The 12,547-nt window shown below is 42.7% G+C and overlaps 1 protein-coding gene across 3 annotated transcripts in view; it reads right to left on the bottom strand.

Moving 5' to 3' along the window:
- CMTR1 (cap methyltransferase 1) overlaps positions 1 to 11,680 on the bottom strand; it is a 57,090-nt gene extending 45,410 nt beyond the window's left edge. For 2 of the 3 annotated variants that reach the window (XR_012667745.1, XM_048843500.2), the window contains exons 1-2: positions 11,540 to 11,680; positions 6,089 to 6,220 (exon numbers count right to left, since the gene is read on the bottom strand). Coding sequence is in view for 2 of the 3 variants with exons in the window: in XM_048843500.2 (XP_048699457.1) it covers positions 6,089 to 6,215 (127 nt within the window). In the remaining variant the exon portion in view is untranslated. Of the gene's footprint in view, positions 1 to 6,088; positions 6,221 to 8,128; positions 8,275 to 11,539 lie in introns of all 3 variants that reach the window. The other variant, XM_048843501.2, reaches the window with a different exon arrangement.
- Positions 11,681 to 12,547: the final 867 nt, after the last annotated feature.

Raw genomic sequence — 12,547 nt, 5'->3', positions numbered from 1 at the left:
CTGTATTCGCAAAAAGAAAAGGAGTACTTGTGGCACCTTAGAGACTAACCAATTTATTTGAGCATGAGCTTTCGTGAGCTACAGCTCACTTCATCAGAACATCTGATGAAGTGAGCTGTAGCTCACGAAAGCTCATGCTCAAATAAATTGGTTAGTCTCTAAGGTGCCACAAGTACTCCTTTCCTTGTTTTTGTGTTAGGTGAAGAGATAAATAACACTTCCTTATTCACTTTCTCCACACCAGTCATGATTTATAGACCTCTGTCACAACCCCCATTACTCCCATTATTTTCCAAGCTCAACAGACCCAGTCTTTAATCTCTCCTCATATGGAAACTGTTCCATACCCCCCCCGATCATTTTTGTTGCCCTTCTCTGTACCTTTTCCAATTCTAATATCTATTTTAAGATGGGGTGACCGGAATCACACACAGTATTCAAGCTGTGGGTGTACCACGGATTTATATAGGGATGTTATGATATTTTCTAGTTTATTATCCATCCCTTTCCTAATAGTTCCTAACACTGTTAGCTTTTTGTTTGGTTGGTTTTTTACCACACACAGCCGCTGCACACCGAGTGGATATTTTCAGAGAATTATCCATGACGACACCAAGATCTTTCTAGAGTGGTAACAACTACATTAGACTCCATCATTTTGTATGTCTATTTGAGACTATGTTTTCCACTGTGCATTACTTTGCACTTAACAACATTAAATTTCATCTGCTATTTTGCTGCCCAGTCACGCAGTTTTGAGAGATCCCTTTGTAACTCTTCACAGTTAGCTTCGGACTTAACTATCCTGAGTAATTTTGTATCGTCTGCAAATTTGCCACTTCAGAGTTTACCCCCTTTTCCAGATCCTTGGGGGACCCTACTGTTTACCTCTCTCCACTATGAACACTGACCATTTATTCCTACCCTTTTTGTTTCTTATCTTTTAACCAGCTACTGGCTCATGAATGGACCTTCCGTCTTATCCCATGACTGCTTACTTTGCTTAAGACCCTTAGGTGAGGGACCTTGTCAAATGCTTTCTGGAAGTCCAAGTACACTATAGCTAATGGATAACCCTTGTCGACAAGCTTGTTGACACCCTCAAAGAATTCTAACAGACTGGGAAGGCATGATTTCCTTTTTCAAAAGCTGTGTTGACTCTTCCCCAATATACCATGTTCATCTGTCTCTCTGATCATTCTGTTCTTTACTATAGTTTCAACCAGTTTTCCTGGTACTGAAGTTAGGTTTACCAGCCTGTAATTGCCAGGATCACCTCTGGTGCCTTTTTCAAAAATCAGTGTTACATTAGTTATCCTCCAGTCATCTGCTACAGAGACTGATTTATGCAATAGGTTACATACCACAGTTCGGAGTTCCGTAATTTCATATTTGAGTTCTTTCAGAACTCTTGGGTAAATAGCATCTGGTCCTGGTGAATTATTCTTAAATTTATACATTTGATCCAAAACCTCCTCTATCGACACTTCAATCTGGGGCAGATCCTCTGATTTGTCATCTAAAAAGAATGGCTCAGGTGTGGGAATCTTCCTCACATCCTCTGCAGTGAAGACTGAGGCAAAGAATTAATTTAGTTTCTCTGCACCTCAATTATCCATTGGCCCACTGGTTATTTGGCAGGCTTCTGATGTACTTTTTTTTTTTTAATTGCTATTTGTGTGTCTTTTGCTAGTTGGTCTTCAAATTCTTTTTTGGTCTGTCTTATAATACTTTTACACTTGCCTTGCTAGAGTTTATGCTCCTTTCTATTTTCCTCAGTAGGACTGACTTCCAATTTTTAAAAGGATGTCTTTTTGTTTCTAACTGCCTCTTTTACTCTCTTTAACCATGGTGGCGTTTTTTGGGTCCTCTTACTGTTTGATTTTTATTATTTGGGGTATAAATAGAGGCTCAAATTAAATTTTAGTGTTTTTAAATAGTTTCCATGCAGTTTGCAGGCATTTCACTCTTCTGTTTGTTTTAATTTCTATTTAACTAGATTCCTCATTTTGTGTAGTTTTTTGAACTCCCTTTTTGAAGTTAAATGCTACCGTGATGGGGTTCTTTGGTATTTCCCTCTTACAAAGATGTTAAATTTAATTACATTATGGTCACTATGCCAAGTGGTTAGTTATATTCACCTCTTGAACAAGATCCTCTGCTCCTTTCAGGAGCTTGCCTCTCCCCTTGTGGGTTCCCAGAACAGCTGCTCCAAGAAGCGGACATTAACAGTGCCTAGATATTTTCTCTCTGCATTTCGTCTTGAGGGGATATGTACCCAGTCAATATGGGGGATAGTTGAAATCTCCCATTATTAGTGGGTTTTCTGTTTCTGTAGCCTCTCTGATCTCCCTGAGCATTTCACGATCACTATCATCATTCTGGTCAGGTTGTCGGTAGTATATTCCTACTGCTATTATTCAAGTCTGGAATTCAGTGGTACAGTTTGAATCATTTAAGATATTTACTATATTTGACTATGCTTTCTTTCACATATAGTGCTATTCCCCCCACCAGCATGACCTACTATGTCATTCCTATATATGTCTATTTATTTTGCATCTCGGCACAAACCAGAAGCAAAACTAAAGTAGTAAAGAAGCAATACCACTCACGATTTTCTAAACATACTAAAAATATACAATAAAAATCTAAATATTAAGCTATATAATTGCTTAAATAAGTGTATATAGTTATACTGTACCCTTCTACGTAGCAAAAAGATGTACCAAATCTAGCATAAAGGCTCTATGTAGTTGTAAATCAACATGTTTTAATGGCTATATCAACCTGTAAAAATGCACCTTTCTTTAGAAAATAACTGAAGCACAAATGGAAAAGTTGATTAAAACTGGTTATTTAAATTGTGGCTTTCTATGTGGTGATTTAAATTGGTGACTGAAATTAATCCACCCTGGCCCCAAGGGTCCTTGGCACCGACATGTCGTTCCCAGTGAGGATGGAACAGCTCTTTCAGAGACATCAGGTTGCCAAGATTTTGTAGAATATTTTTAGTGATCGCTCAATAACTCTCTCTATTGGCTGGGAACATTTAGCAAGAATAGAGACCAGAGACTGTCTGGCAAGTGTCACCACAGCCACATCCTAGTTAAAGAGACCCAGCTCCAGCCTGGAGCACCCACGGAGTCAGCACCTATAGGATTGACTGGGAGCTAGGAAGGTTTCTGCACTGCAGGGCACAAAGCTGCCTTCTCCCATATTGAGCTGGAATACTGCCTGAGGCCTAATATTTTCAAAGTAGTCTGAGTGAGAGAAGACATTAGCCACAACTCCCATCTTAGTCAATGGAAGTCACTCAGTTAACACTTTAGCACAGCTTCGCAATCAGCCATTCAGCATAAGCAGAGCTGCTGGGCACCACTGTGGTTCCATGGCTAATGCTATCCAGTTAGAACCCAGGAGTGGGCAAAGCTATTACATTTAAAAAAAAAAGTCTAAATGTGAACATAAGAAATCAGGATTTTACAGGTATATGGAAAAAAAGCAAAATGAGTTTAAAGCAGAAAAAATATACTTAAGAAAGTTCCATTAAGGCCTTAATGGGCAATATTGTAATGACAATATAATTAACCTGAGTAATATGACCATCCTCCTTTAAAAAAAAAAAATCACAAATTTTTAGGCAAAGAATTACTCTGCCAAAGCAAGTGACAGGCATAACTGCCTCTACAAGGACCTTGTCAGTTAATCTGTAAAACATTATTGAGAATCCAAGACATTATTTAGGATTGTCATTTAAGACTTTCATCTGAACTAATGCAGCAGTTACTCTTATGGCTCTAGGAGAAAGGAAACAGATCAGGAGTAAGAGATAGCACATTCTTCAATACATCAGTGATTCATAGATACTAAGGTCAGAAGGGACCATTATGATCATCTAGTCTGACCTCCTGCGCAACGCAGGCCACAGAATTTCACCCACCCACTCCTGCGAAAAACCTCTCACCTATGTCTGAGCTATTGAAGTCCTCAAATCGTGGTTTAAAGACTTCAAGGAGCAGAGAATCTTCCAGCAAATGACCTGTGCCCCATGCTACAGAGGAAGGCAAAAAACCTCCAGGGCCTCCTCCAATCTGCCCTGGAGGAAATTCCTTCCCGACCCCAAATATGGCGATCAGCTAAACCCTGAACATATGGGCAAGATTAACCAGCCAGATACTACAGAAAATTCTTTCTTGGGTAACTCAGATTCCACCCTATCTAATATCCCATCACAGGCCATTGGGCCTATTTACCATGAATATTTAATTATCAAAACCATGTTAACGCATCATACTATCTCCTCCATAAACTTATCAAGTTTAATCTTAAGCTAGATAGATCTTTTGCCCCCACTGCTTCCCTTGGAAGGCTATTCAAAAACTTCACTCCTCTGATGGTTAGAAACCTTCATCTAATTTCAAGTCTAAACTTCCCGGTGGCCAGTTTATATCCATTTGTTCTTGTGTCCACATTGGTACTGAGCTTAACTAATTCCTCTACCTCTCCGGTATTTATCCCTCTGATATATTTATAGAGAGCAATCATATCTCCCCTCAACCTTCTTTTAGTTAGGCTAAACAAGCCAAGTTCCTTGAGTCTCCTTTCATAAGACAAGTTTTCCATTCCTCGGATCATCCTAGTAGCCCTTCTCTGTACCTGTTCCAGTTTCAATTCATCCCTCTTAAACATGGGAGACCAGAACTTCACACAATATTCCAGGTGAGGTCTCACCAGTGCATTGTATAACGGTACTAACACCTCCTTATCCCTACTGCAAATACCTCTCCTAATGCATCCCAAGACCTCATTAGCTTTTTTCACAGCCATATCACATTGGCAGCTCATAGTTATCCTATGATCAACCAATACTCCAAGGTCCTTCTCCTCCTCCGTTACAGTTGAACAGGGCAGCAATATATCTGGTATTTAAAAATAGAGTAACATCTCACAGGGCATACTCCCTGATGCAATGTATATCTAAAGTGAGTTCAAAGGAAAAAAAAGACATGTGTGATGAATTTTACAGAACACAATCGCACCAATTAATAAAGTACTAAATTTCATCTGAGTTACAGCCAAATGGTGAATCATTAAACCAGCTTTAATAGAAATCTTATTTTTAAGAAACCATTTGGCCAAGATGAAGGTTAGGTTTTAAAACAAATAAATTGGTTTGGGAGAAGGAGTTAATCAATCCAGTGGTCAAATACCATTTTACATTTACAAAATAAATTTATCAGAGTTCATGCTAAATTCAATCACAGCCATCTGCAACCAATGTGGCAGAGCCTAGTGTGTGCACACAGAGATGCCTGAGGTGTGCCAAACTGAAGGCTATATTGGCAGATTCCCAAGAGCCTGAATGTGACACCGATACCTTTTCTGCTTCTTCCTAATGGACAGATAGATATGGGGGTAATGAGGGGGTTTGTGTGTGTGTTTCGATAAATCAGGCCTGTTTTTTAATGTTAGAAATCCAGGTAGTGACTGAAGAACAAGTGAAATGAGGTCAGCAGAAGAACAGAGAACTGTGAAAGTTACAGCAGTGGAGAGAAGAAGGGAAATGTAACGACTTTTAAAAACCTCTGTTAAGGTTATTCAACTTCAGTGACTAATTAACACTACAGAGAATGGATACATTTGGATTCAGCACACTGCCCTTTCAATTAAGGTGCATGAGCTCACAATATGCATCTTTTGAGAAATTCAGAAGGTCGTCCAGGTAAGTCCATCCATGACACTCTCAATATTTCTAATGTACAAAAGAAAAAGAGTAGATACAAGGGACAAAGCAAACAAAGGTTATATGATTCGTTGTTATTTTCAGATGGCAGTAAAGAGAGTGTCCAGATAAGAATATGGAGGGGAAAAAATTAATTCCCACCCACCCCCAGTTTGGGGATAGAAACTGTATAGTCCTTCCTTCTAGAGAGGAAGGATGGTCCTGTGGTTAAGGCACTGAATTGGGATCCAGAATACCTGCATTCAATTCCAGCTGATTAATTAAATCCCTGAAGAGAAAAGCAGCCTTTCCTACAAGGCTATCTCCTTGCAACGCTGGTGTCCATACAACTTCTGATCTTACCTTGAGTTGCATGATTACTACATGGAGGCTCATCATCGGAAGTGGAACTGAGGTTCAGTCCCAGATCTTCTGCCCTCTTTTTCTGCTTCTGGTTGCTGTTAAATTCGGGCTCTGCTCGTCTTTTCATTTTTACTGCAAGGAGAGAACAAACAGTAAGCATCCAGCAAGTTCATTTCCTCCAATATTGGGGAAAGGTCTGCGTTGTTGCTGTGGTCCAGCAGAGTGCATGGTTTTTCATGCTATTTGGGCACTATGCTTTGCCTCCAAAACCTGCCACAGATAAACATGGTTGCTTTTCCCTGGCTGCCATCCAAAGCTGTTAGTTCAAAAACAGGGAACCAGGACACACAGCAGCTTTCCCTACTGTTGACCAATTTAAACCACAACTGTATGTGAAACCCCGCAACCAGGAGAAGAAAGAGTAACTGGTGAGAGGTCTCCCCACACTTGGGAACTCAGACATTTGATTTGGCTCCAAAAGGGCTTTTTAACAGTGCATATTAGAGATTCGTTCTGCACTAGCAGTACATAATTGAGGAAATGTAAGGTCAGTTCAGTGGGTGTTTTCAGTTTCCTCTGAAAAGCTGCATAAAGGAGTCAACTTCTTCTGAAGGAGGCAGAACATTCTGAAACCTGATCCTGCAAACGTGGATTTTTAAAAATAGTTTTCCCACCCTTTTTATAGCAAAGCTGTAAATAAGGATGCATACAGAAGTCTCTTTCCCATTACACTACATTACTTGGGACCGGTCTTTCCTATTAAATTACATTAGTTGGGACCCTCCTTCCAGATGACATCATGGTATCCTCTCGCACTGAGGATCTCTCTCTGGGGGAGGGAACTCCAGTTATTAGGAAGAGACAGGTAAGTTGTGGGGGATTTGATCATTAGAAACACAGATAGCTGGGTTTGCGATGACCAGGAGAACCGCATGGTGCCTTGCCTGGCTGGTGCAAAGGTTGTGGATCTCCTGAGACATCTAGATAGACTTATGTGTAGTGCTGGGGAGGAGCCAGTGGTCGTGGTACATGTAGGTACCAATGACATAGGGAAGGATAAGAGAGAGATCCTGGAGGCCAAGTTTAGGCTGCTAGGTAAAAGATTGAAGTCCAGGACCTCCATGTTAGCATTCTCTGAAACACTTCCAGTTCCATGCACAGGGCCAGTTAGACAGGCAGAACTGCAGGGTCTCAATGCATGGATGAGATGATGGTAGAGAGAGGAGGGGTTTAGATTTATTAGGAACTGTGGAAACTTTTTGGAAAGGGGGAGCCTATACAGGAAGGATGGGCTCCATCTAAACCAAAATGGAACCAGATTTCTGGCACTTAAAATTAAAAAGGTCATAGAGCAGTTTTTAAACTAAGGGCTGGGGGAAAGTCGACAGGTGCGGAGGAACACGTGGTTCAGACAGAGACATCCCTTAGGGGAGGATCTATTATTGGAGATTCTCTATGTCCTAGGAAGGAGGAGAGGATGGAAGATGATAAAATACAGGTAGGATCTGATGAGAAACAGTCAAATGAAAAAAAGTCCAATTCAATTACATCATGTACTGGCAGACAGCTAAAAGTGACAAGTTTTTAAAGTGCTTATATACGAATGCTAGAAGTCTAAATAATAAGATTGGTGAACTAGAGTGCCTCATATTAAAGGAGGATATTAATATAATAGGCATCACAGAAATTTGGTGGAATGAGGATAATCAATGGGACATGGTAATACCAGGGTACAAAATATATCGGAAGGACAGAACAGGTTGTGCTGGTAGGGGAGTGGCACTATACGTAAAAGAAAGTGTAGAATCAAATGAAGTAAAAATCTTAAATGAACCAAACTGTACCATGGAATCTCTATGGATAGTAATTCCATGCTCTAATAAGAAGAATATAGCAGTAGGGATATATTACCAACCACCTGACCAGGATGGTGATAGTGACTGCGAAATGCTCAGGGAGATTAGCGAAACTATGAAAATAAAAAACCTCAATAATAATGGGGGATTTCAACTATCCCCATATTGACTGGGTACATGTCACCTCAGGATGGGATGCAGATAAAGTTTCTTGACACCTTAAATGACTGCTTCCCTGGAGCAGCTAGTCCTGGAATTCACAAGAAGAGAGGCATTCCTTGATTTAGTCCTAAGTGAAGCACAGGATCTTGTCCAAGAGGTGAATATAGCCTGGCAGTAGTGAAGATAACATAACTAAATTTAACATCCCTGCAGCCCAACTTGTAGCATTTCATTTCAGAAAGGAGGGCTACACAAAAATGAGAAAGTTAGTTAAACAGAAATTAAAAGGTACAGCGCAAAAACTGAAATCCCTGCAAGCTGCATGGAAACCTTTTAAAGACACCATAATAGAGGTTCAATGTAAATGTATACCCCAAATTAAAAAACATAGTAAGAGAACCAGAAAAGTGCCACTGTGGCTAAACAACAAGGTAAAAAGCAGTGAGAGGCAAAAAGGCATCCTTTAAAAAAGTGGCAGTTAAATCCTAGTGAGGAAAATAGAAAGAAGCATATAAAACCTGGCAAATTAAGTAGAAGAATATAATTAGGAAAGCAAAAAAAGAATTTTAACAGCTAGCCAAAGACTCAAAAAGTAATAGCAAAAAAAATTTAAGGACATCAGAAGCAGGAAGCCTGCTAAACAACTAGTGGAGCCACTGGACGATCAATTTGCTAAAGGAGCACACAAAGATAAGGCCTTTGCGGAGAAACTAAATGATTTCTTTGCATCGGTCTTCACAGCTGAGGACGTAAGGGAGTTTCCCAAACCTGAGCCATTCTTTTTAGGTGACAAATCTGAGGAACTGTCCCAGACTGAGGTGTCATTAGAGCAGGTTTTGTAGCAAATTGATAAACTAAACAGTAATAAGTTACCAGGATCAGATGGTATTCACCCAAGAGTTCTGAAAGAACTCAAATGTGAAATTGCAGAACTTCTAACTGTAGTCTGTAACCCATCATTTAAATTGGCTTCTGTACCAAATGACTGGAGGATAGCTAATGACACGCCAATTTTTTTAAAAGGTTTCCAGAAGTGATCCTGGCAATTACAGGCTGGTAAGCCTGACTTCAGTACCAGGCAAACTGGTTGACTATAGTAAAGAACAAAATTATCAGACACACAGACGAACATAATTTGTTGGGGAAAAGACAACATAGTTTTTGTAAAGGGAAATCATGCCTCATCCATCTACTAAAATTCTTTGAGGGGGTCAGCAAGCATGTAGACAAGGAGGATTCATTGGATACAGTGTACCTAGCTTCTCAGAAAGCCTTTGACAAGGTCCCTCACCAAAGGCTCTTAAGCAAAGTAAACTATCATGGGATAAGAGGGAAGGTCCTCTCATGGATTGGTAACTGGTTAAAAAATAGGAAACAAAGGGTGGGAATAAATGGTCAGTTTTCAGAATGGAGAGCAGCAAATAGTGGTATCCCCCAGGGGTCTATACTGGAACCACTCCTATTCAACATATTTATAAATGATCTGGAAAAAGGGTTACACAGTGAGGTGACAAAATTTGCAGATGATACAAACTACTCAAGATAGTTAAGTCCCAAGCAGGCTGCGAAGAGCTACAAAAGGATCTCTCAAAACTAGGTGACCGGGCAACAAAACGGCAGATGAAATTCAGTGTTGAGAAATGTAAAGTAAATGCACATTGGAAAACATAATCCCAACTATACATATAACATGATGGGGTCTAAATTAGCTGTTACCACTCAAGAAAGAGATCTTGGAGTCATTGCAGATAGTTCTCTGAAAACATCCACTCAATGTGCAGCACCAGTCAAAAAAGTTAACAGAATGTTGGGCATCATTAAGAAATGGATAGATAATAAGGCAGAAAATATCATGTTGCCTCTATATAAATCCATGGTACGCCCACATCTTGAATACTGCACGCAGATGTGGTTACCCCATCTTAAAAAAAAACCTGGAATTGGAAAAGGTTCAGAAAAGGGCAATAAAAATTATTAGGGGTATGGAACAGCTTCTGTATGAGGAGAGATTAATAAAAGACTGGGACTTTTCAGTTTGGAGAAGAGACTACTAAGGGGGATATGCTTAAGGTCTATAAAACCATGACTGGTGTGCAGAAAGTAAATAAGGAAGTGTTAACACAAGAACTAGGGGTAATCAAATGAAATTAATATGCAGCAGGTTTAAAACAAACAAAAAAATATTTCTTCACACAGTGCACAGTCAACCTGTGGAACTCCTTGCCAAAGGATGTTGTAAAGGCCAAGACTATAATAGGGTTCAAAAAAAGAACTAGATAAATTCATGAAGGATAGCTCCATCAGTGGCTATTAGCTAGGGTGGGCAGGGATGGCGTCCCCAACCTCTGTTTGCCAGAAGCTGGGAATGGGCGACAGGAATGGATCACTTGAATATTACCTGTTCTGTTTATTGACTCTGGGGAACCTGGCATTGGCCACTGTCAGAAGACAGGATACTGGGCTAGATGGACCTTTGGTCTGACCTAATATGTCCATTCTTATGTTACTGAAGAGTTTGCTGACAGATAAATAACCATTGCATAACCCCAGGGAGCAGAAACAAATGAGAGTCAATTACCCTCCATTGAACTCAACCAAGCCTGAGGAGTTTGCTGGGAAAAATGCCAGGGAACGGAATGCGACATAGGGATAAAAATACATACACTACTTAAGAGCAAGAGCTAGGTTCTGTTGGGGTAGGTGAAGTGCTGCAGGAATCTCAGTTAAATATTTAACACGAAGAACAAACAATATCAGTGTTTGTAGTCTAACAGGATTAAAACCCAAGGAAATAAAGAACTGAACGCTAACGGTCCGACAGGACCACAGAACCATCCAGACTAAAAATCCACCCAGCTGGAGCCACGGGGCCTTCAAGCTACTCTTACAGTAGCGTCAGCAGGAAGGAACTGAGCACAGTTCTGCCAAGAGATACACGTCGAGGGATGTCGCGAATGTAAGTAGGTGTTGCGGGATTGTAACCAATGGCAAAATTAGACCCACAGGTGCCAGCGATTCTCTCCTACTCGGAATTAGGAGGTACGTACAAAGCCCTTCACAAAAGACCGCAGCATCAGCCAGATTCATTAGCCCAACGGGGCCCACTTCATTGGGGGCCCGCGGTCTGCTCCCAGGGCGGCGTCCCCAGAGGGCAGCGCAGAGCGGGACACCGTTCGCAGGGATTCGTGTTTCTCCAGCCTCTTTCCACCGCAGGCCCCCGGGAGCGCTCCGCGGGCCGGGAGCACGGGCGCGCCCGCGATGGGGGGAGGGGAGGAGGGGCAGGGCACCAGGGAAGAGGCACAGCACAGCCGCCGCGCAAGAGCCAGGCCCTGGGGACTGGGGCAAACGCCGACCCCCGGCAGCTCCCCGCGGGGAGCAGGAAGGCCCCTGGGCGGCGGGCGCGGCAGGGCTGAGGGTCACGGGCGGCACTCACTGGGGCGGGGTCTCAGGCCGGCACCATGGCCCGCAGGCGGCGGAGGCGAGAGAACCAGGCCGACTCCGCTCCGCTCACTTTCGTTTCTCCAGCTCCCCGTCGCGCTCAGGGTCCTCCCTCTCTCCTGGCGCCTGCCAGTGACGTATGAGCCGGCTCCGCGCCTGCGCCCAGAGCCGCTGGGCGACCCGAGAGCGGGTTGAAAACAGGGCGGGGACGGGAGGGAAATGAGGAGGAAGGAGAAGGGGGCGGGACCATTAGTCGGGGCCCGCCGCTGCGGGGCGGGGCATCCTTGGGCCACGCCCCGCCACTAGGAGGGGCTAGAGCCGGACGAGCAGAGCGGCGCTCTGGGGAACCCGGCTTTCCCCCGTCCCCACTCCCCGCGCCGCCCTGGGGGCTGGCCCTGGCAGTCTCTCTGCATGGACGCAGAAACCGTAAGGCCCCGTGGGCTACTGCCTAGGGCTGGACGGAGAGGTGGAGCTAGGCCCAGCTTCCATAGGAGGAGAGATTAAAAAGACTAGGACTTTTCATCTTGGAAAAGAGACGACTGAGGGGAGATAGGACAGAGGTTTATAAAATCATGAGTGGTGTGGCGAAAGTGAACAGGGCAGCGTTACTTACCCCTTCACCTAACACGACAACGAGGGGTCACCTAAGGAAATAAACAGGCAGCAGGTTTAAAACAAACATAAGGAAGTATTTCTTTACACAGTGCACAGTCAACCTGTGGCGCTCGTTGTTAGGGGATGTTGTGAAGGTCAAAAGTATAACTATGTTCATAAAAAGAATTAGATAAATTCATGGAGGACAGGTTCAACACTGGATATTTGCCAAGATGGTCAGGGATGCAACCCCATGCTCTGGGTATCCCTAAACCTCTGACTGCCAGCACCTGAGACTGGATGACAGAGGACTGATCACTCCGAATTGCCATGTTCTGCTCATTCCCTCTGAAGCTTCTGGCACCAGCTACTATCGGAAGACAGGTTACAGGGCTAGATGGACCATTGC

Source organism: Caretta caretta, chromosome 3 (genome assembly GCF_965140235.1).
Source record: "Caretta caretta isolate rCarCar2 chromosome 3, rCarCar1.hap1, whole genome shotgun sequence".
Classification (NCBI taxonomy): Eukaryota; Metazoa; Chordata; order Testudines; family Cheloniidae; genus Caretta; species Caretta caretta.
Note: the sequence above shows the minus strand (reverse complement) of the source record. Positions and strands in the feature narration are given on the sequence as shown.